This window comes from Apus apus, chromosome 1 (assembly GCF_020740795.1).
Source record: "Apus apus isolate bApuApu2 chromosome 1, bApuApu2.pri.cur, whole genome shotgun sequence".
NCBI lineage: Eukaryota > Metazoa > Chordata > Aves > Apodiformes > Apodidae > Apus > Apus apus.
In genome coordinates this window covers 179,774,124-179,799,565 of record NC_067282.1, presented here as the reverse complement: position 1 = coordinate 179,799,565, position 25,442 = coordinate 179,774,124, and the positions used below count along the sequence as shown (strand labels likewise).

At 36.2% G+C, this 25,442-nt stretch overlaps 1 protein-coding gene across 1 annotated transcript in view; it reads left to right on the top strand.

Annotated features, from left to right (window-relative positions):
- TFEC (transcription factor EC) overlaps nt 1–23,091 on the top strand; it is a 30,446-nt gene extending 7,355 nt beyond the window's left edge. The window contains exons 4-8 of the mRNA XM_051623069.1: nt 10,188–10,302; nt 11,167–11,220; nt 13,476–13,551; nt 21,338–21,485; nt 22,274–23,091. Coding sequence (XP_051479029.1) covers nt 10,188–10,302; nt 11,167–11,220; nt 13,476–13,551; nt 21,338–21,485; nt 22,274–22,654 — 774 coding nt within the window. The 3' untranslated portion in view covers nt 22,655–23,091. The remainder of the gene's footprint in view (nt 1–10,187; nt 10,303–11,166; nt 11,221–13,475; nt 13,552–21,337; nt 21,486–22,273) is intronic.
- The last annotated feature ends 2,351 nt before the right edge of the window (nt 23,092–25,442 follow it).

The following is a 25,442-nucleotide window of genomic DNA, read 5'->3' as shown; positions in this document are numbered from 1 at the left end:
ATCTAAGAAATGCTTTCCTTAATTATTCCCCTGAATGAGCTTGCCAGCAAGAATATTTCCTGAAAGCAATGGCTTCTAACCAATAGGAAACACTGATCTTGTTATATATGGATAAATGCACCATAAGTGCATAGTATAGATTAGCCTTGTCCTAGACAAAGTCAGAACAAATATCTGTTAAAACAAGGTTATTTTTTTGTTTGTTTGTTTTTTGTTTGTTTGTTGCTTTTTAATTCTGCAATCTATTTTCCAAAATAATTCTTTCCTTTAAAGGAAAGAAATACTAAAATACTTGAAACAACATTAATTTCTCCAACAGCTCCAACTCTAATTGCATAGTGAAATCATGGTGTCACTGGTGCTTTGAAGTTTGTATCACCTCAGAGAGTCAGAGCTGTCATGAGCAATGAGTCTGTTATTGGAAACTTTTTCTATCTGTGAATCTAATCAAATTTCTTCAGTCCTTCTTTGAATCTCATTTGGTGTATGTGTTATTTATATGCCAGGAAAAGCAGAGTTAAAAGAAAAAAAAGGTTATTGCTGTTTGTGCCATTTTAATGAAATGGGACTGCCCCTCAGCTGAAATTTGGTTTCATCATTAGATTATCAGAGAATAACTGCATAACATTCAACCATTCATTATATTAGGTAAAAACCTCTTTATTATTTGTTACAACTAGAAACAACAGCTAAGGGGCAGCAGATCCCACAGATCCCATTGCTAGTAATGTGGTTTGGTGATGTAGGTAGAACCAGAACAGGATGGATCTGGCTTGTCTGGTACTTCAGATTTTGAATAAGGGTAGAAAGAATGAATTAACTACCTATCCCAGTTTGTTCCTTGGCTGGGCCTCCTCAATACAGTCCTGAACCCAATCCAGCCACTGTTTTCCTCTGCAAGCTAAGGATGTCTGTGTTGACCAGCACTGTAACTAGGGAAGGTGTAGACAGATTCTTCTTAGTTTTTACATCTGCTTTGCCCCTCTCTAAGAACTCAAGTGGCTGCCTGTAAGATAAAGAGACCTCTAGTGACATTGTAGGCATCTCCAGCTGACAGGATGGAAAGACTGGTAGAGAGGGATCACTAGCAGAGAGTGGAAGCTAAATTCCCTGGGCACACTGGCATGCAGGGATTTTACTGTCTGTTAGATGTTGGGGCTGAGCTCGTGGTCCAGCCAGCTGTGGGAGATGGCAGCAAGGCAGGGAGTGGCCTGCAAAGGGGATGCCTTGCAACAGGTCACCTCATGAGGGATCCGTAGAACTTTTGCATGACTTCATTTCGTATATTGACAGCACACTATTTCACAAAGACTGGGAGCTACAGTCTACTTCCAGTCCACTTTGGAGTCAATTCTGCTGGGATTGCTCCTCTTCTGTCACTCTTGCAAGACAATAGTTTATGTGCTCACCTTATTCTGAGCAAGAAAATCCTCAGTTACCCTGTGGCTCACCTGCGTTTGGTCAGTTCCTTTGGCATTTGAACAAATCTTGTGTTACACAGGAATGGACTAGAGGTTAGATCAGGACAGGACAGGATAGATGTTTTCCTTTCCTAATTTTTATGAATCTGTTAACTACAGCTGGTATAAAGTTCTGATTAAATCTGTTAACTCTGCTTTTGATTTTATAGAGACTCTATTAATTAATGAAAAAGCACAGTGCAGTCTGTCTGTGAAATCTCTGCTATTACAAGGTCTTTGAGGTCACAGTTTCTCATCATGGCATTAATAATTTGTATTAGTTATTTGTCAAACACTGATGGCTACCATCTGGTTAGATTACAAAAACTGCTATCTGTCCCATTGCCAGAAATCATACAGAAAAAATAAATTCAAGCAGGTACCTTCCAAAGTATTTTATCCAATAATTGCTGTGATTGTTCAATTATGAAGTAAAGCCAGGTTTCCATTAAAGGTGCATAGAGTATTGCTGATCTAGGCAGCCCCCTGCAGTGTAATCATGAGTACTTTTTATTTAGTGAATCTTGATGTCATTTGGGAACCTTTATAAGTTTATAAAATCTGCTGAACTTCAAAGCCATTTTAGAGAAAGGGCCAGAGTAAACATTAACAACCTCATTTGCTTAGGTTGGGTAACTTGAAAAGCTGCATAACATCAATGAAAATGCTTTGTCAATCACATTCTACACTAGATTAGTCTTAAAGTCCAAGGAAGAATCAAAGTTCACCTAAGTATATAAACTTCTGTCTAGCACTCCTGAGTATCATTTCCAAGTTTAACGAGAAAGAAAAATGAAGGAGAAAGAACAGTCTGTAGCTATTAAGGAAATAGTAGACTCCTCAAAAATAAAACTGGTGAGCAAATATTTTATTTGTCTTTCTTCAGTGGTATAAAGCTGCTAGATATGAAACTGTGTCTTTCAGTTGCAGAGCGCTAATAATGAAATGCACAAACTGAGAACTCCTCCAGCTTGTTTTCTGCAGCTGGCGATGTCTGTTGCTATCACTGCCACTGCTGTTTTGAATGCCATACAGATGCCAGATGCAGGTTTATTTTCAGTATTTCACACAATATAGTGGCCGTGCACAGCTTTTTTGCATGTTCTAAGTACTCCAAACAGACTGGCTATGAGATTTTGCAATTTACCTCATGCTGTAGAATGGGTCTTTATAGCACAGAGCTTACAATGCTTTGAGTTAAGGCAAAAACTGTGGTCTGCTTTACATAGCTGCAGCACTCAAAACTTGTACAAAATACCCCAAAACTTTGTCCCTAACACTCTAACAGCATGATGTCTAATGACCCTTCTCTATTTTGGGGGTTGACTTCTCTGGCTGAAGGAAGCCAGAAGATTGAAGCTTCATGCAACTGCAGTAAATTTTTTCATAACTCTGAAATGAAGGAAAATTTCCTATTTTCCTCTTTGGTATTCTCTTTTAGAAAAGTAAAGGACATAAATGGAAATATTACTTGAAATGGTCTCAAGTTGTGCCAGTGGAGGTTCAGATTGGAAATTAGAAAAAATTTATTTACTGAAAGAATGGTCAGACATTGGAACAGGCTTCCCAGGGAAATGGTGGAGTTAACATACCTGGAGGTGTTAAAAACCATGTTGACATAGTAGTTTAGGACAGGGTTTAGTTGACATCATGGTGTTGGGTTGATGGTTGGACTTCATGATCTCAGAGGTCTTTTCCAACCTTAGTTATTCTATGATTCTATCATTATTCTAACATAAAAGGAGTTTTGTATGTATCTTTTATCAACATGGTCTTCATCTCAGAGCTTAACACGTGTTGAACAGAAGTAAGAGAAAAGGACAGATAAAACAAGCTGCTAATTCTTCTAATATGCATTCCTCACTAATTCCAAGCTGTGAAGCAGCATCTACAAGCAAACTCCTGCTGTTTGAGGCCACCAGGCAGATTCTTTTTTATCCCAAAGCCCTGATGGACAGCATCTGCTTCAAGTCTCCTGTTGTTTTCTGTATACAGCAATGCAAGACCTGAAGTCCTTAGTAGATGATAGATAATAAAAGGCGGCTACATTAAGCTCCTTGTGGTCTGTAACATATTCAGATACTTATTTGATACGTGAAATGTAAGAGGATATGATATAAAGCATAATATATTCATACAAATATACAAATACTCATAATAAAGATGTTAGCATCTATATTTAACAGAAAGTGCCCCATAGTCTAATCCTGTAAAAAATTACATCGGGCTTTCACTCATTTCTCAGCCTCAATTTGCCACTTTTCTTGTGTTTTTTGTGCTGATGTTTGTTCTTTGCTTTCAGAGGAAGAATTTGAATTATTTGGCAAATGCATTCACATATGGTAGCTGGAGAAATGGAACCAGGAATTAGTGCATTATCTGGTGTTAGTAGTGAAATGATCATAGGAAAATAGCTAACACAGCTGCCATTTAATTGTCATCTTTGGTTTCAGACCCTGGAGGTTAATGGGGTGGTACTCCAGCGGACTTTGATTTCCAGCTGCAAGTTGGATGATGACAGTACCACAACATCACTTCACTTTTGGTCTCTGGCTGTTATGTTAGTTTTTTAACCAGAAAAAAACAAGAGCAACTAAAACTGTCAAATTAAGATATGATAACTGAAAGAACAGACCTCTCCTGCAAAAATCTGATTATCCAGAAAATTCCTTTGCTTGGTCATATTTGATCAGACATTCATCTAGACAATGGACTTCTATGTATATGATCAGGGAAGGAATGTACTGTAACTGGGATTATGAACAGAGTTCATTTTTCTATGATGAATAATGAAGCAGCTTGATGATCATTATTTGAAGATAAAAAATGAACCAGTTTTCATGCATAATATATAAGGTGTAATGTAATATATCTGAACATTAAGTCCTTGGTTGAAGAGTGTGTAATTATGAACCATGTTAAAGATAAATATAGAAGGAGACACAATTTGTTCAAAGGAAAACAAGTCTGAAAAGGAAAGCATTTGCTCTTCAGCTGTTCTCTTTAGGTAATACAAAGAGGAACTGGAACATTTGGTTGTTTGTTATTACTAAGAACAATTTATGTTAATATTTGTGTGTTGTATTGCAATTACAAAAGGACTTAAAACATGTAGCTGTGAATGGGATGTTCTTGTTCTAGAATCTAAAACCATTACACTAGAACTTTTTTTGACAGTTGACAGTATGGACACATCCTTACAAAGAAAACAGCTTATGTTGTTCAGCTTTCTTCAAGCAACAGAACAATTGCAAAAGAAAGCCAGAGGTAGAAGCCCAGCCTTCTGGGTCCAGGATTTATATTGACCTACAAGATTATTCATCCTGCCTGAAATACCTTTGAATTAGATGAAAAAAAGTCACAATTTACTAAAACATGCATTGAAGACAAAGGAATTACCTCAGTTTCCTCTTGTCAATAATTGGAAACACTTGTTACAACAGATATTACTATTTAGAAATTGGATTTGCAATTATTGCGTTGTAATACAGTAATCAATCAACTCATTATTTGGCCAAATTCAGTGGACTTTTATAAAAATTTCAAAGATTGAAAAATAGTTTTCTTGCCTGTCATGAATAGACAGGAAAAAATTACAAAGGAATTAAGTGTGTAACACAAATACTGAACAAACTTTAACTTGGTGTGTAAAATGAACTGTGGATACAGTTCCAAATTCAGTTTTCTATGTTTAGGAAGCATAAATAGGATAATAGCATAAAACTTTATAAAATCTCTGCTTTGCTTTTTTAATTAAAATGAATAAGCAAGAACCACATTGAAATGGATGGTTGTTAACATCTTTTTTCTGACTAAGAAGAAGTAGCCTCATTTTACAAAACTATTCCTTGAAGTGATGGTATCAATTAGGTTCATGAGAACATGATTTAAGTGGGATATATTGGGGGAGGGAAAGAATAAAGTATTGTGCTAATATGTCATATGTGAACACTTAATTCTAGAGGCAGTCTGGGCAAGTACTAATTTTTACCAAGGACCAAAAGAAATTTTGCCTTGTAGATACAGTACTCAACCAGGCTAGTCAGCGACATAGTCTCTGCTTGAGACAAGTAGAGCAGCATGTGTTATGCTTCCCTGCTACTTGAGTTTGCCAAGTCTATAGGTGCAGTACAAACAATCTGACCCTGTGTGGTAGGGCAAATGATCCTCAGAACTGTCTGTACTGCACACCAGCTGCTCTGCATGTAAGTAATACTTTTGTTACTGCAGGAAATATAGGCAGGTGGACACCCCTGGTGAGTTGCAAGTCTGCAGTTACTAACCTTAAAAGAAAGAAGGTAGCAAAGGAAGTTTCTGCTAGCAGGACTATTCCTGCAGCTTGCTTCTGACTTGCCCTCTTTTTCATGGGTTCTTCTGACCTGGATAGAATGAAGGCCTCTGGAAGAGGCAGTCTGGTCCTGACCTCTGTATTTTCTGGGGACATCTTGACCCTTCTGATCATACACTTGGGTCTGTGAATGTGACTGTGAAGAAATAAGACCTGGGAGAAATGGTAGCTGGAAATAAGCATCCACTAACAGGACAGTCCATCCTGCTGCCTGTTCCCAGGCCCCTCAAGGGAAAGAAGATTAGCTGTTGAGTTGTTTTGACCTGTCAGGACAATCAAGTTGCCTGTGGTGAAAAGCACTTGCTATCCTAGGCGTTAGTCATTTTAAGTAACTAGAGCATGTGAGGTGTCTGCTCTTTAAAAATGTACATACCCTGCATCACTTCCATGATTAGTGACATACTTTTGGTTGTGTGGAGAGCTGTTTGCTACTGGAAATAGTCTTCTTAGCTAGTCCTTCAAAACCAGGGTTTGTTGGTTGTTTCCTTCTTTTATTAATGCATATTAGTAAAATGCAACACAAATGACATAGAAAGTAACCGAACCTTATAATTTTTGGGTTAAGGGGCAAGCTAAAGAAATGATAAAGATTTTGTTAAAAGAGAAGATATTAATTAAGTGCTCCAAGAATAAGTCTTGAATCTCAATTTATTTAATATTTTCATGAGTGACCTTGCTACAGAAAAAAAGTTTATGTTGATGAAATTTACAGAGGTAGTAAAAGCAGAAAGTATTGCCAACACAAAGGAGGATGAGGACATCATAGGGGAAGAGTTATATGGCTGTGATGACAGAACAGTATAAATGGAAGGAATGTAATAGTACTGAGTGCAAAGTCATTCATTTAAATACTAATAACAGGAATGTCTGCAGTAAGCTGAGAGCTCATTAACTGAAGATGACAGAGAAAGATCTCATTACATTAGTTGCTCAGAGGATGTCTATAAGCCATCAAAATGATGGGGCTGCAAAAAGGAGACAAATATGATCTTAGGATCCATCACAGGAGATTTCCAAGAGACACAATGAAATATCCACTGTGGAATTCACTGGGTAGAAAACTTTTAGAATGTAGTAAAGGTGTCCACCCTTCAGACAAACTAACTCAAAGCAGGAAAGATAGAGAGAGACCTGTTAGGACAAATCATAGCATGGAAAATCTGGCTAAAGAAGAGTGGCCTATTCAACTTAGCAAACCAAAGACTTAAGTGAGCTATGGTCACTCACAATAATCTCATGAGAAGGTTAAACAATTACATTTGTAAGTTAAAGGAACAAATAACCAAAATAAAAAATGTCTGGAAATGGAAATAAGAAGAAAGCTTTTAAACAATAACTTGCAATCATTCAACTTTTGGAACATACTCCAAATGAAAATATTGGATATGTGAAACTTCCAACCCAAACCATTCTATGACTCTATGATTATGTGATGATATATTAAATCAACCAAATATCTAGGAAATGCTTTCTACTCCAGGGTCTCTGTGTCTAGCCTGTAGAATTACCATATTCAGCAGAATTTTTAAATTAAGAAAGACCTAGTTGACTTTTGAACAGGGTTGAGCTGTTATTTTCTAGCACTGCAACACTGACTGTGATAGAATCATGGCCCTTTCACACTTGAATGTTACTTTAATACAAATACATCATGCAAATATTAGCCAAAATGGAAAAATACTTAAATACTATGTGATCATGTAAGTGAACATGTGATCATGACATAGAGCTGTTTAGGGTCAGCAAGTGAACAGGTGCAGACAACCCTTATCCATGTAGGGTTTGGTTTTCTTTATTATGGATCATTTTTTCTGGGAAGATATGGAAATACTACTTGTTTTACGTCTTCCTGGAAATTCTGTGACATTTATCAGTAGACACAGACCATGGACAGATACTCACTTGCAGCCCTGGCTGTGTGGGATGCACTGCCCCAGAGGTTCTGCTGATGGAAGGAGGCATAAGCACTCTTACTGCTCTGGACAATGCTGGCTGAGTTAGATGGAAGTACCTGCATCAACTGTGTAATCAAATTCAGCTGAAATGTTTAGCTGTGTTTTTAAGTTGAGTTTACTCATGCTCTTTTGAACCTTCACACACTTTTGAACTTTCAAACGTATTGGTATTGTTTTTCATTACCAGCTAAATTGAGCTTTTCTCTTGGGTTTAAACCTTGGCATTTGAATTCACATCTTTGTGAACAGGCTACTGAAATTTAACTATATTTCAAGGATAAAGATGAATTACTACTTGAAAATTATAAATATTTATTGATGTATGTAGTTTTTGTGTCAAACTGTGGTTTACAATTCTGATGTTTTTCATTAACAGTATTGGTAATCTTAAAGCTAAAAAGATTTCCACAAGTTTCATGCAAGTTATTGAAAGCTGTGTGAAATGTGTAGGATATGATAGATAGGCATTTCTCATTTGTTAGATTATTTATTGTACTATGTTATTTTGAGTGGTTACTATTTCCCAGCATTTCACAAAAACAGTAGCCTAAGCCATAATTGCCTTATCCCAAGTCCACTGGTATAAGTGTCGGAGTCACACTGACTCTCAGGGTTTTTTAACATTGTGTTTTCCTATCATTTCAATAAACCAAATTAATTTACACAAATGTAGGAAGGCATTAAGCATATGTCTAGAGCTAATATGATTTCACTCTTGTAATACAATTATAGCAAAATATGAAAATCAAAGGTAAAGCTGCAGTGAATTCTGGAATGAAACAAAGGTGCTTAATGTGCGAATGCGCTTAGTGTTCAAATCCTGCATATTAAACATAGCTTGTTCTTGAGTAATGCTCAACTGAATTCCAAACATTCTTTTAAAAAGTATTTTCATTGAGAGATCAAATATGTAAGCAGATTTAAAAAACTGACTTGGTGTTGTGATTTCTAATGGTATTTAGGTATTGTTAGTTCTCCTACGTAATAAACCTCTACTTTAAAGGTGAGCATGTTATCTACGTGTATTCAAAAAGAATTGCTTCCTTTCATCCTAAGTTATACAACAGGGAGAATGTAAGACAAACAAGATTCTCAGATAATTTAGTAAAGCTACTAGATAATTCAGAAAAGCAATGATTTAAAAAGTCTAACCTATTTAGATATTCAAATTTCATATAAAAGTGTGGCAATCACAGCCACAGAATGATTTCACACTGAGAAAGTTGTTGGGAAACCGTCTCCATTCTAAATAACTTGTGGTGAAGCTCTCAGCCTCTACAAGTGATCATATTCTAAAAAAAGCTGATTCCAAGCAGACCTATGTTTGGTGTCTCGATGACCTGCCTTAAAAATTCCAACGTGTTTTCAGGCCAGGTAGAGACAAACTCAATTTCTGAGCCTTTGTGTGCTGACCACAAAAGAAAAAAATATCAGCACAAACTTTATATGCATGATCAAATGAAAAAAAAACAACAAACACAACAAAAAAGGTTGTTCCTATTGCCTGAAAAAGGCAGCAAGAATGCAAATGTTTTTTGAGAAGCTAGATGTGGACTCTTTTTATATAGCTGTTTTCACATGAACATACAGAAATGCATAAAAGAATGATCAGTGTTGAAAGGCTGGTTATATGATCACAGAAACTGATCCTGAACTTTATTAAATTTCTACATATTTTACAGTTGTTTCAGATATGTAAAATTATTAAAGTAAAACTAATATTTGACTAATTATCTGGAACCCATAGAAACATGCTTTAGACTTACCTCTCTTTAAGTGTATTCTATGGGTTTGTTTAAATAATGTTATGTTACATTTTGGAAGGTAGTAAGGATAATGGTATAGATGATCATATACTTTATGTATGTTAAAGCCATTAGGTTATCTGGTGTATCCTGACAACAGTGCAGTAACTTTCCTTAAAGCTTATTTTTTGATGCTCTGTCTACTGTAGTTTTAGCTGTTGCATCTAAATTAAATTGCTAAACCAGGCACAGTATGAAGTACCAGTCTGGAGTTTAGTGATGTGGTTAAAAATATCACTGGCGAGTAGGTCAAAACTTTCAACCTAGTTCATATTTGAAGTACAGTTGTGCAATCCTGTTATTGGAAAATATTGTATAGAAGTAGTTAAAACTAGACACTGGGGGCCATATACGACATCACTCTGCATCTGAAACCCACTTAGAAATCTGCTTGTGGAGCAGTAGCAGACTGTGACCCTTCACTTTTAATTTTATTCAATACTAGGTAATGACAAACTTTCCCTTCAAACACATATACAGATCCCTTCTGAAGAACTCCAGACTCATATTCAAAGGAGTTTGCTCTTTGTATTTATGCTTTTTAAATCTTTTTAGTCTTTAACTTATTTTAATGTGTTTTTTTTTTTCTTATTCTTCTTTCCTTCCCCTACCCCTCAAGTTATCTAGCAGCATTTTGGATATATACAACAGTGACCAGGGAATGGCACCAGCTAATATGGGTCTCACAAATGCTTCTTGCCCAGCTAATCTACCAGTAAAAAGGGAACTTACAGGTAAAAGAACTCTCAGATTTTAGTATTTTATAACTTCAGAAGTGACAGTGTTTCTCTTAAAAGCTGAATAAATCTTAACCATGGATTAGGTGTTCATAATTAAATTCCTGAGACTTCGTAGTTTCACTTAAGGAAAAGAACAAAGACCAAGGAAAAATGTTTTATTTCTGTTCTTCTCCTTAGTAATTCAGAAATCGTGTTTGCCCCCTGTTTTTTATGGACCTCATGCTTTTAATAAACCTTATTCTTTCAGGAAGCATAGTGGATTCTTCCACATGTTGGCTCCTGAACAACGGTATAAATAAATTATCATCCATTAAATTTGTTCCAGGGTAGAACAAATGATTCTTTTAAAACCTTACAATAAGGCTATTCAAGGTAAATCTATATTAGTGGATTAACAACTTTAAAAGTTACATTCAATTAATCCAAAGAATGCTAACAACCATGTACAGTTTATTAGTGTCACTCAGAGGAAACAGTGAGATTGTTCAATATCTTGCAAATCTGATTAACTCTTGCATTATGGGATATACAAATCCATAATAACGTTAGTGTGTTGTAAGTTTTATTCTGATGTAAAATATAGACAAGTGGAGAAAAAAAAAATCCCCTCTATAACATTTCTGTGTTCGTAAATAAAAAATGTTCAATAAATCTTAAACAACCTGCTAGACTTGCTCAAAAATTTAGTACTGGTAGAATATAGATTTGCTTATGATCTTGTTTAATAATAAAAAGAGTAATGAAGTAAAAAGGCTAGAAAGCTGCTCTTTGTGACAAGAGGCCATTTTGAAAAGGTGAAATGAGTACTGGAATTGCAACTTAAGGACTGTTTTAATAAATGTTACTTTCTGTCAGAAGCAGATACACGAGCATTGGCAAAGGAGAGACAAAAAAAGGATAATCACAATCTCAGTAAGTATATGTTCATCTTCCATTTCATTAAATGTAATGTATGAGGAATTTTTTACAATTTGAAACTTGAAATATTGATAACTCAGAATACCACTGGAACTGTAACAGACTTAAATCAGGAAAGCTCGATTGAAACAAATTTCCAAGCTTCAGAATTTCCCCTCTGATCCACTAGCGTAACTGCTAGAAGTTTATTTTCAGGAAGAACTACAAAAATAGGAAGAAAAATAATTCTGTAAGAGTCCACTGGTAAAGAAATTTTTTTCTTTGCTTTTTTTTTAAGCCAATGTTTAATTTACTTTTGATTAGTATCTGGCAGAGTATTTCCACATTGTAAATATTAATTAAACAACAGCTATTTTGCCATATGACTGTATGGGTAACACACATTCTTTACTTCTGTTTGCCCAGCCAATACTTTGAGGACATAACTAAAATACATATTTTAAATTGTTCAGTTGCCATGTGCTTTTGAACAGTATGTTCTACAAGATCAAGCACAATGCCAATGGAACGCAAGGAGTCACTTAAGAGTACACTCAGAATTGTAACCCTGTCTACTGAATGTAGGAACCATAACTACAAAATCTGATATTCCTTAACCTGTTGAATGAAATTCTTGTTAACAGAGACAATAAGACAATGTCTCACCAAGGTAGAACCCTTAATCAGGGTAAATAGTAACAACTAGGAAGTTCCCGGAGCTGAAATCAGAAATGACTGCTGCACAAACCTGAGAGCTTCACACAGACAGGAAGAATAAACACCTCTATGTATTCAAAGAAGCAAAAAAGTAGAGGTCATCTTTGTGTTGGGGCTGAGACTGAAAGTGAGATGCTTGTATGACTATGAGAAGGTTGAAGCCAGCCAAGTATGTCCCATCAGGCTGCCCTAGGCTGTGCACTTCTAATTTAGCTATACTGGGGTTTTTGTACTTAAATTAAAAATTAGAGCATCACACTTGAAGTGCACATCAGTGTACATGGATATAGGGAACATTTATCTCTTCTGGCCATGTTCTAGGATGGCCAGGTCTGATCTGACAGAGCACAGTGGCATTAGCATATTGAGCCCAAGGTAAGGTCTTCCAAAAAGCAAGGGATAAGAGAAACAACTCAGTGTAATGCTAGTGATGGACCAAAGCTGAATCCTGTCTAGTCAGTGAGGTCTGGAATGAGTTAAAGTGCAATAGGAAGGTGGTGGACAGAAGTGCAAGTTCATGCCAGTAGAACGTCACTGCTGCTCTCTGACAGCACCACAACGGGACTACATTCTCACTGAGTATACCTTCTGTATCACAGTTGTACACAAGAAATCCCCAAAAGCAACGAGATACTCTTTGGGCCTGTCCAATGAAAAAGTGTGAAGTTTGTGCATGTAAAAGTAACCGGAGAAAAACTGGTGAGGAAGCAGAAGAGAATTGTCACTAACTTAGTAAAATAGGAGGTAGAAAGATGATAGAACCTTTGTGCAGAGAAGGGTCACACACTCCAGTCTGGATACCGGTACAATGCAAATAATGTGGACTGGAAGCACACAGAGTGGGAACTAATTTTAAAAGGTTTATCTTCAGCTTTTTCCTTTCTAATTAAACTACAAGTAAACCTTTTGTTGTTGTTTAAATCATGCTTTTTAAAATTTTCTCTGTGTTTCAAAAGTTATTGTAAACACTCTTGTGCTGTCCATCACTGAAAGAAGCAGATGTGCTGGGAAGTGTTCCTGGGACACAATCTTTCTCCATTTCAGTGAAGGAATATGATTGCAGTTATGTTCTCTCTGTGATTTGCAATGCTGGTAACTCTAGATAAAAGACAGTGGAGCTGTTAACTGTCACCTGTAGCAGGAGTTCTACCAGAATATGAAATGCTGGATGAGCTGTCTTGTGTCCCTGTTGAAGGCATCTGCAAAACTCCACTAAGGTGAAGACTCCATTGTGAGGGAGCAAGGTGGAGAAAGGATACATAAACATCAGAAAAAAAAGAAGAGTTTAGACAGTATGTGAATATTTCATTCTGTAAGAAGTTAGTTGTAAATGGGGGAGAAGTCTACACATAGAGTAAGATGCAGAGATGATACTAATCAGGAGTTTGTCCTGAGTGTAAGTCAGAGACAGGTAAGGGATCAAGTTGAAATTTTTATTCGAGGAAGAAATTTTATGTAAATCGACTGATATTTTTTAGCTAATTAAAATGTTTTATGTTGAATTTATCCAAGTATATTTCACTATAAAAATAGTAACTGTTTCTTTTTAACAGTTGAGAGAAGAAGAAGGTATAATATTAACTACCGAATCAAGGAGCTTGGCACACTCATCCCCAAGTCTAATGATCCGTGAGTTCAACAGTCTTTCCTATTATAATGTTTATAGTCTAAATACAGGGAAAAAAAAGACAGTTGCATATACTGGCTATGGGGCGGAGTAATGGGATACAAAATCTTCCATGCTGGGTCCCTGGCTCAGATCAGTCTGTTAAAGTAACAAAACTTTGACAGAGTTTTGGTGGTGGTTGGAAAAACTTACTTGAAAGGACAATAAACCAAAAGCAATTCTGGGTGTTTAAGAGAAACTGTATCATCAGGGAAAAAGAAACCCAAACAGCCAAACTAAACCAAAACCAAATCAAGAAGAAACAAAAAAGAAATTAAACAAAACAATAGAAAGTCCAGTTCTCTCTCCCTGGGAGTAATTGTGTGGTGCCTCTGGAGAAGGAAGCAGTGTTGCTTTCAGCCCTTGTCGTGGGCCCTCTAGTGGGATAGAGCAAAGTGCATTATGTCACTGTCTGCCCTTTCTCTAAGAAAAAAAATTGAGTTTAAGAGCCTTTATAGACTGAGCATTTTTCAAAAGTCCTCCACTCTGTGCAAGGAAAACAACAGTCCTAAAAAGCAAGGATAAAAATAATAATTGCTATAATTGCTATAATAATAGCATTTTATACTAATGCATATACTTACAGTAACATAAAATGCATATTGCTTAAACCATATCTACATTCCCTTAATGCTTGTATTTGTCATCAATATCAAAAAGCTGCCTCAGTAGGAAAGCCTATTGCAGGATTAGCAATAGCAGTTCGGCGTGATATTTAAAGCTGAACTTTAGCCTCAGATTTCTCATGTCACTCAGGGAAACCTTAAGACCATGTGCTAGCATGGTTGTGACTTGCATAAAATTGATTATACAGATTTTGTCTTTATCATTTGTATGTCAGTACAGGCCTGCATGATACTTTGAATGAAAACAGATGTTAATAGTCCAGACTTTCTTGTTTCCTTAGGACTAAGGCAGTTTTGATTATACTAAGGATTTCTCTAAACCATATAAAGTTGTGTGAGTCTTATAAAAATACAAGGTTGGCATAACAAACTACTTGGAGTGAAAACATCAGAGAGAAAGTTAATATTTCTCATTTTAGAGAATTCATGAACTTGGCTCCTTCTACATCATCCACCCAAAATTAAATAAATGGATATGTTCTTGTTATTAATACAGAATTAGGTCTTACAGCTGAGTTAAAACAAAAAGTGCTTTAAGTTCCTAAATAAAGTTTTGGGCAGGTTATCCCTTGCAAACTCAGGCTGGTAGGAGAGTTTTAATTTTTCTGGAGCATCTTTAAGTATTCAAGACCATTTGGGTAAATAATTTAAAGATTTTTCAGAAAAACAGTGGATGGCACTGTTGGTTTGCAGCTGTAAAGCTACAATGGAAGAAAGTTACACTGCAGTTAGAAGTGGGCATAAGGTACAAATTCCAGTTGCAATTTTTGATTGCCTACAGAGGTGTTTCAGTTACATGTTTTGGTCTGGATTCAACTTTAATTTATGTACTTAGTCAAAACACCTAGATACCTAGAGCAACCACATAATCTCTTAAAATTAATTATCTGGACCTGTAATTTGGCTCTGGTAAGTGAATTATGGATTTTACCCACATATTTTTGTGTTGTTGCCTGATGAAAAAGCTTCAGGTATAGATCCTAAAGACATCACCTTTTCTTGTTTTAGTCTACAAACCCAGGACTGAGTTCAACAGTGACAGCCCCAAAGTAGCTTATGTTTACAAAATCGTTAGGTGAACTGAAGTGTCTCACAAATCTAAGGACTGCTGTCTTCAAAAGGCTGGTAATGAGTACTCCTTTTGAAAAATAGGCCTATTTGAAAGCTTTCAAGTTGGTGATAAGAAAAAAGAAGTATCAAAAGCTGCAGAACACTTTTGAAAAACCGCCTTATAACTTTTCTATAGCTTGGTGCCAGGTTGAATTAATTCAAGGAATGTAAATAGTTGTGTCTTTTTTATTTAATATGTATATTTGTCTATGGAAATATATTAATTTGAGTATGTTGTTCTGTTGGCTGAGCAGAACAGTTCTGTTGCCAAATCATAACTCAAGAGTCATTACTCTCAGTTCTTGCGTTTTCTTTCATAACACCTTACTGTGCCCCCAATCTGCTCCCTTCTTTGAAAGAAAGTGATGTATCATCTCTTACAATACTTTATCTGTAACAAGTTATCACACATAACGTTTTCACCTTATTTATTGATTTTAGAAGATTCTTCTTGTAGTGGGAACTTAGCTGGAAAGGAGAAACCTTTCTGATGCTTGGACTAATGACAGTGAAGCAAATCAGCAATTGCATTGAAGAGCAAATACTACTATAACTAAGCCATTGTGGTTAACATGCCTGTCCCAGATTCAGACTCAGGAACAAGAAAGAACATTTTTGATGCTATTTGGAAACCTTTTAAGATTTATATTTCTTAGAACTGGTCTGTGAGGTTTTTATTTCACTTTTGTTTTGTTAGTTATATATTGAACATGTTTGTATCCTGCAGAGATTTCACGGGGACTTTTTTTGACTGGCTTAAGCCCCTATTCTTTTAACTTATTTTTTTATTTTATTTTTTAATTATTTTTTAATTTAATGATGAAAAGTGTGGATTACATTTTTTAAGTGAATAGGTGTTTTAAATTCACTTAATCAGCATTAGAAAATGAAGATAAATAGAAGTTGCAAAGAATTTTGACTCTTTTGTTTAATTTTCAATGCTTAGAAGTCCAAGAGTTAGATGATTCAGAAATGCAAAACAATTATAAAGAATAATTTTAAAATATAATTAAAAAGGCCTAAAATAACCAATTATATTGTGCTGAAAAACTCATAACTTGTTCCTTTCAACATCTCTACCTTTCCATTTGTGGTTCCTTTGGGCTCAGCCATTCAGAATCCATCTTTTAGGTGGTTAACGGGAGTTAGTGTTGTAGTGGACTCTGAAAATGCTTTCACAAGAATAGCTTTATGGTAGCCAGGCTAGAAATGTCAGAAATACTAAGAAGAAAAAAATAATAATATTTATTTTAAGTATTCTAGTCATTTTACAGAACTGAGATGTTAAGAGAACCACTGAGGATTTGGACAGAAGTAGTGAGCTGCTCTCAGCCTCCCCTCTCTGCTCTCTGCTTCTGCCTGTGCCTGACCTTCTCTCTGTTGTCTGTGGACAGGCCTGCTAGCAGCCAGCACAGCCACCTGTCTCATAATGCAAAAGCCTGTGTACACTCATGCTATTGTAAAATGGAAACTTGCTGCCTCTTTCAGGAGAATACACTTTGTAATTGTGCAGGTCATCAAAACAAGTACAAAGTCCTTCCAAGTATTTCTTTGAGCAAGCATAGTTTACAGCGGGTTTCTCAGAAATAGGGAAAGAAATGGTCTGCAAACATAGTTTTAACTCCACAAATATATTTGTTGTTAGTAACTGGTCTGTGGCTGACAAACTGTGACTGTCACCCTCTTCCAAACTCTGTTTTCGTTTATTTGCTTTAATCTTAGAAGATCAGATGCTCTCGTCCTTCCTACAGGAGTTCAACTTCTGCAAACTAGTTAAGCTCCCTTGACTTCAATAAAGTTACATTAATGGAAGCATGCTGAAGATCAGTCTCATGGCTGTATCTTCTCTCCTAAATGATAAACTCTCCTAGGTGAGAGTAACATGGTTTGGTCTGGGCATTTCTAGATAGACTGAGCTGTTGAAGTTTGGAGGAACTATGGCTCACAGACTGATAAAACACAATGTGTCTTTTACTTATTTGCTACTTTTCCATGCAAGTCATATTAAGTGTGGTAGACCTCTGTTAATTAAACTAAATAACACATGTGAATCTTGCTAAAAAATTCAAATTATTGTACCACATGCACACACATAGACACAGTCCTCCTTTGCAGAGGCCATTGCTGTCAAGACCCAAGTAGGGCAACCCAGGGAGATTCAGATCGGACACCCTTGCTTCTAAACTCCTCAGAGAGACGCCTCAGTGCAGCTGGATCCAACTAGGATCTAGGTAGGAAGGAACTGAGAGAGAGAGAGTAGGAGAAAAAAAGTTTAGAGAGAGAGATAACAGAAAAATCACCAATCCTGGATCCAGCATTGGGCCAGCTAACAGGGGAGAGTTGGTATCAGTGAGGCTCCCCAAGCCCACCATTGCAGTTCCCTGTTTTATAGGCCTAGTTTCCTTGTTTTGCAAGGATGTGCAAGCGTGATTGAGTCATAAGCCTGAGCAGCTGGAGTGAACCTTTGCCACTGGATCCTTATCTCAATCGCTGTACCTGCAGGCCCAGGCCACATGAAGGCCATCAGTACAGTCTCCATCCTCTCAGGCAGGCCTTTTGGGATGCAAACATGACTTTTTTTAGGGATTACAATCGGTTTTCGACACCAGTTCCAGCAAGTATAAATCCTGAGGGCTGGTCCCTCACAATTGCTGCTGATGAGAACTGCCAAACTTCTTACTACTCTCAACTGACTTGTTTCATGTGTAGAGTTTTCCTCGTCTCAGTATTTACCAGATTAAGTCTTACATATATACAAGAAAAATGAAGACTGAGGGAAAAAAAAAGGAATTAATAGACAGTGAAAGAGTAATATATATAAAAAAAAAGACTGGTTAATCTATACCTAAACTTGTAGATTCAAAACAGTTAGGAAAGCAAATGTTTTGTCTGTTTTTATAAAGTGGTTTCCAATAAAATTACTAACAACTGCCAGTGCCTGCTGAGTTTTTAAAGGTTCTCAAATGGGTTTTATCTTTTGAAATTTTATCTGTGTTATAAACCAAGCAAGCACAAAATACACATATCTAAACAGCGAAAAACTACAATTTCCTAGTGACAGTTTTATAATTTTTCAGATAATTTTATTTGCACCCAATTTAGTATTCAGTATTTTCAGAGAAATAACAAAAAAATAATAAATGATCAGAGAATTTCTGAATTCTTCTCATGCACTTGCTGTGCTTGAATTTAATCTGTCTTCAGATGAAGGTTTTTTTCTTCTTCTTCACATCATAGATGAATCTTCTTCCCTGCCTGCTAAACAGAGCTAGATGTGTTGCAGGCCATTGCTATGCAATATTTGCTAGGCAAATTTGCCCCATTTACCTTCATCTTCACTAGTTGTATTGCTACTCTTCCAAACCTGGACATCTACATAGAGCCTCTGTTTCCCTGTAGCACTGTCCTTTGGCTGCTGTATAGTGCTCTGGACTAGAATGGATGGAGAGTGTCTGCAATGCAGAACTGGCACAGACATCTTAGTATTTCCTTTTGCTCCTGGTATAGAGAGACATGGAGTGAAAGAGACTTCTAAGGTCACCAACTGATCCTTCGTTGTGTTGCTTTGAGACACTGGAAGATTTAACTTCAATATACTTCATTTAATAAGACACCAACCAGTATATGTCCATATGAGTAGAGATGTAGAAGGTACGAGGGATATGCACATACACACAGACACTCACAGACACATAAAATAACAGTCTCTTAAATTATAATAGTGACCACACCACTTTGACCCTATATCTCAATGGTAGTTTTTTCCTCTCAAATTTGAAGTATTGCCACAAGAGATATCTATCCATATGTATCTCATTCAGAGGCTGACCAGATCCATCTCTGTGACAGTTTGAATCTGGGAATTAGCCCTCGAGTGAAGATTTATTTCAATCTATGAGAAAAAATATCATTATCATATTCATAAAACTTCATATTATCAAGACAACATGAATGTAAAATAAGCAGTATCACAGAGGTTGTCAGTTATGTGTAACATTAATGAATTTTATTACAAAAAAAATTCAAAATACAGTCATGAATATGCGACTTGTTCATATGCAATCAGAAAAAGCAACCAAAAATATTTTTGTCTAAATTTGATTTTGAATTAATAGCATTTTATAACTGACATGATTTTTTTTCTGAAATCACTATGAAATACTTACCAAATATGTGGTGTATGCATTTTTTTATGCTGCTGTTACATGTCTTAATTGTTCCCATTTTGCAGGTTTGGGATTAATTTCTAATTTTATAGTGCTACCTTTTTATGTTTAGACCATAAGTCCAAAACTGGCTTAGTTTTGTCTTAATGACAGGCTGGGAAAAGCTGACCCCCCTCGTCTATGCAGATTGTGTTTCTCCAGAGCTTATACTATAGGTATTCTTATTACAGTAATTCTTTTTGAAGTTGCCATTAAAGTGTCTAAAATAATTGTTTTCACAGCACATACAGCTCATAGCTGAGATGATAGTGGAGATTCCCAATCTGAAATGTTGCTGTCCTCCCAGCTGCAGCTGCCCTGATTCATTTAGGAATGGTCTGGTGTAGACCTTTGAAACTTCACTGCAATTCAGGTGTAAAAAGGGACCTTTCAGTGTTCTACCTAACTTCCTAAGGAGGTCTGAAGAAAACAAGACCATAGTGCAATGATAGCTGTCAAAGATTTGTCCAGAAAATAAGCATCATGTGTCCTAAAAACTTCCTTAACCTTTACAGTCTGTCCATATGTATTTCATATGAGATGAGTAAGTCCTCCATTAGGAGAGAGTCCATGGGTTGCTGGCAGGAATATGTTCTGTTGTCTTACTTGGGCAAATACAGGGAGAGGAAGGAGGAGACAGTGGGACTGCTAAGAAATGATTCAGCTGTCATGGGAGAGACAGATTTTGCTCTTGGCTCCCACTCCAACCTCTGCTTTAGTTTTTTTGGCCAGGGAATATCTAAGTGAGAATACATACCCACTTCAGTGAGCAGCCTCTGATGTTTTGGCTTTGCAGAGATTAGGGTCTAACACAATAATTATTTTCTCTCTGACCTCCTTGTCTTCTAATCCCAAAAGCTGTCCATTCCTGGCCCACATCACTGAGACTAGGGGAGGTCCTGGTGTGCTGGAGCCCCAAGGATTGTGTGCTGCCAACAGGAGACAGAGATGTGAATTTGAACCTTATGATCAAAAAGCTGGTTCTCCCTAATATCTAGCAAATTATTTAAATTCTAGGGTACAGTTAACACCTGTGATGCTTCATCACAATGAAATTTTTGCTTTCTTTTGAACATCTTTAAAGCTATCAGGTCCATAAGGTTTTGTTAGTAATACTGCTTGTGAGCTGGAAGTTAAACCATGATTTCCTGAATGAGGAACACCTTAGTTTTTTGCTAGGCTTTTATTTTGAGTCTGCATGTGCCTGTGGATTTTAACTTGGTTTATATTGTTTGAAGATTTTTGAAAGGGTTTTTTGTCATTCCGCAGCCATTATGTTTACCAAAGTGTGTTTTGTCTGGTCTATCATCAATGAGGAGTGGCATTCAGCACAAGGCATTTTTTTCTCAACAAGCATAAAAGCAACCTCATTAGTAAGTCAGGTAAAAGGAGTAGTATGTTCAAAATGATCTTTAAAAATTTAGGCTTAAGTCCTCAGTAATGTATATTTCCTAGTTCATTAATGCAGAAATACTGCACATAGATTTTAATCTTAAAGTTAATAATAAAAGCAATTTTCACTAAAAATATAAAAACTGTAATGGTAGAATCATGATATTGCATTTAGCTCTCCCACAAAAAGTCACTTTATTACTTTCTTTTGACACTTATTTTCATTCTGGGATTAATTTTACTATATAAGGGCTTCTTAACTATTCTATTAAAATTTCCATTCAGAAGCAATAATATCTAAGAGTGAATAATAGTCATGTAAATCATTATTTCATATTAATGTAAAAGATTTTGTAAGTTCTTATGAATTCTGCTGACATGCACAATTGTGAAAAGGTTATCTCTACATTCTGCAGTGATATGCGCTGGAACAAAGGAACTATTTTAAAAGCATCAGTGGAGTACATCAAGTGGCTACAAAAAGAACAACAGAGAGCCAGAGAATTAGAACACAGGCAGAAGAAATTAGAGCATGCTAACAGAAGACTTCTACTCCGAATTCAGGTTTGTATGAGAGCGGCACCATGAACTACAAAGCTTTCTCAGTACTTATCCCTCAACAAATTTTATTAATCTAGATAATTTCTCCACAAATTACATTTATTAAAATGAATTGGCTTCCCCTATTTATTGCTGCATCTATTGGGAAGGGAGCATTTTTTAGATTTCTACGAAATTCCCTTAATAATTAGACTTTACATAAAGGAATACATGAAAAGTTAATAAAGTACTCATACAAACAGTTTCCTTGTGTATGCATTTGAGTCATAGAAAGACAAAAAAGGAAGAAAAAAATTATATCCCTGCAGCCAAAATATTAATACTGGACACAAAATTCCCTTCAGTATTTTGATTTTTCCTTTGTAACCTTTTTACATGTTACACTTGCCTGGGTATAGTGTGCAATGTTGTATCTCCTTGTGACATGAAGCAGCAGAGTATCTCCCTGCATGGCTTGAACTGAAGATTTGAATATAGAGGCCTATGAAGATAAGGGAGGTAGACAGATAGACATAAAATCAATCATCTTATTTGTCTGTCACCTTTATTGGGTTCACTACCCAATTGTTCTAGAGACGCTGTCCTACCTCTAGGAGGGAAAATAAAAAGAAAAACACTGAAGTGGCAAATTTTCATAGATTAAGAATGTCACATTTCAAAATGTAGTCTCACAGCTGGACAAAAGGTATAATTAATTTGCATATATGATCTGTGAACTTATTGCAATAATTCTGCAGACCCTGATTTGGCTTTTAAAGTCATTATCTAATTGTTTTTGTTTTAATTGTTAGGAACTAGAGATCCAGGCACGTGCACATGGCCTTCCAGTCATGTCTTCGCTCAGTGCTGTTGATTTAGCTGCACAGGTCATCAAGCAACAGTCTTACCCAGAGGAGAACTCCATAGACTACTCTCAACAAATGCCTCTGGCACACAGACCAAATTCTGATGTTAGTGACCGATCTACAGCCTTTTCTGATCCACTTTCACACTTCACGGATTTGTCCTTCAGCGCAGCTTTAAAAGAAGAGCAACGGCTAGAGGAAATTTTGCTGGATGACACGGTGTCACCATTTGGAACAGACCCACTCTTGTCCTCCACGTCCCCAGCCGCATCAAAGGAGAGCAGCAGGAGAAGCAGCTTTAGTACAGATGATGGGGATGATTTATAAAAACAAAAAGGGCCTCATACTTCTCTAAACCTCTTGCTAAAGACTGCACTGCATGTAAGCATGGTGTTCGTGCTTCTTTTAAATACAAATAAGGAGAGCCACTGTGAAGGTGAATAACGACAAGGGCTTAAATCAGCCCTTACTTCACAGGAAAATGAAATGGACATGAACTCATAACTTTGCCCCAAATTCACACCCTCTGCTCACAGGTGACATTTGCACAAATCTTTCTTCTCTGGGAACTTTTTTACTATCATTCCATTACTTTTTACAGCACTATGAAAATGGTTACCACAAAAGGAATACCCATGGTACAAAAGTTTATTCAAACCCTCTCTTCAATCTGCATTCACTTTTCTCTGATAGAAACAAGAGCTTTTGGCATTTTTTAATTTCTCTTTTTTGTCTAACTAAAAATTTTACATAACGTGAAGTGAGAGGGAACTATTTAAGCTGGGAACTATAGACATGTTACAGGTTTTAAAATCTGAAAAAACAGTAATTCTTTCTCATAAGTGAAGTGAACATGAAATTTAAACTGCGTAGGCTTCTCTTTAAAAGGAGAAAATCCATTAAGCTTTTCATGGAATTCCTTTTCCAAAAAAATAAATTATATTTTTTTTTGTAGAAAAAGAACAGAACTTTAATGTATGTTTTAATGATAGAGAAGAAAAGTGGAAGCTAACATGATCACAGAGACTCAAACAACTGAGACAGAAAAGATAGGCATTGCAGCAGAAAAACTTTATGGATGCATGTGACTCAACAAAGGGTACTCTGTATTGCAATTAGCACAATTTAAAACAAGTACTACTGGTAACAGTGCTATATCAGCTGCTTATTCTGGGAATATTCAAACTGTGTCCTTTTTTGTGTGGAAGAAATCAGAACTCAGAGAGATGACTGTGGTTTTGGACAATGCTTTCAGTGTCCTTTGGCAGCACAGTAAGGTTTTTTCAAAGGGACTCTACTTTATCCGTACAGATGCCTTTGATCCATTTGGAAATGGGGAAATAACAAGATTGCCATTGCATACACTTGAAACAAAAAGAATTTAATTTCAAATTTGGCATTGGATTCACTACAGAAAAGCTGAAAAGGAAGGGGATATTCAGAAATGTTGGTGTGATGTACTGTTTCTTGTAACTAGCCTGCTGGCTGGAGGAGGTGTTCAGAAAACGTGTTTTTATGACTCACTAAAGGCTCAGTAGTTAGAGGACATGTAGAAGACATATAATTTCTATACATTGTGAAATTCTGGAGAGTGATGCATGTTCCTGGAGGTCATTAAGTGCAATCATTCTAATTACAATATTAATACATGGGAAAATAAGCTGGCACAGGTTCTTCATAGCTCTTCTTCAACCAGAGCCAAAACATCACATCAGAGAGTTCTCTAATGATTCAAAATATGTTACAAAAGTGTGTATTAATTTTGCTGTCACTGAGTCTGCCTCATGCCCCAGAAGTGTCACTGGATGGAAATAGTAAGAAGAGATTAAAATAGATTGTTGTTTGCATTTCAAAGGTATTTAAACATATCCAGGAACAGAATAATTGTTTCTTTCTGTTGCCTCTTCTGTTGTTGGTACCTGTGTCCTCTTCAAAGTCCTTGTGAGGTTTTTGCTCCTCTGACACTGTAGCCAATTCCTGACCTACCTAGTTAGTGTCATGATAGTTTCTTAACAAGAAGGTTATCAGTAGGATAAAAAATTACATCCAGATAGCTATGAAAGATAATGGAGTATCCAATTTCACAAGAATATTTATGTTTTTGGGAAACTCAAGGATTTCTATGAGCCTATGCAAACTAGTTGGGTGTAAGTAGTACAGAGCAGTTGTAAGCTGAATGCAGCAAAACTGATCTTCGTGTGTATGTGTGGGATCCCGGACAGTCCAGCACACACCTGACCCTCAGAAGAGGCTGATATGCTTCCACTGCATGGTTAAAAATAATAGCAACAACACAACATCTTTCTGGTCACTTTCTTTTTCTGTGCTCAAGGTAATTGAACATAGAACTCATCATTTTAATTGGAGTGCTTTTACAAATTAAGCTTACTGGAAGAGGAACCACTTTGTAATAGTTTTGCCAAAGACTAGCTAATATTGACATTTGAATATAAAATATGATGAATTAAAAGCAACATTTATGCCCACATTATGTCTAGCATAGGATGCTTATTGTCCATTTCAGCTGATGAAAGGAGGGGATACTGAGTTGATATCAAATGTCATTTGTCCTTTTACTGCAGTTTCTACTACATTACTTTAAAATACATCAGTGTGGACTGCTCATAATGGAGAAAAAAAATTAAATATGAATGGATTACATGATTTTCCCATCGAACTTCTACATGGGAGTTAGACCATACTTCTGAACTGTACTGACATTAAATAACATTCTGAATTTCATCATTTTTATAAGCAGTGTTCTAAAAAAACCTTAATAGTACATCCATTAGATTTTTTAAAGTTGATTTTCATTCTTCTGACAATTGCTTCAGTCTGAAGCACCAGATTTTTTTTTCTTTGTTCATGGGAAAGTCAACAGAAGAAAGTGAATGTTTCTTTTGCAATATACTATATTGCATCTACTGTTAAATAGATTCTGTTCATTCACACAAAATCCTCAGCCCCCTTGCCCAAAACACTAAATGTATCCATACCTGTAGGTGTGAATTACAGCAAGTTTTTTTCACAATCTTTATGTTTTTTCTTGTAAGAAGTCGTCATGCTTAGTATTTTAGCTAATAACTATAGCCTGTATTACAGCATCACCCTTGAA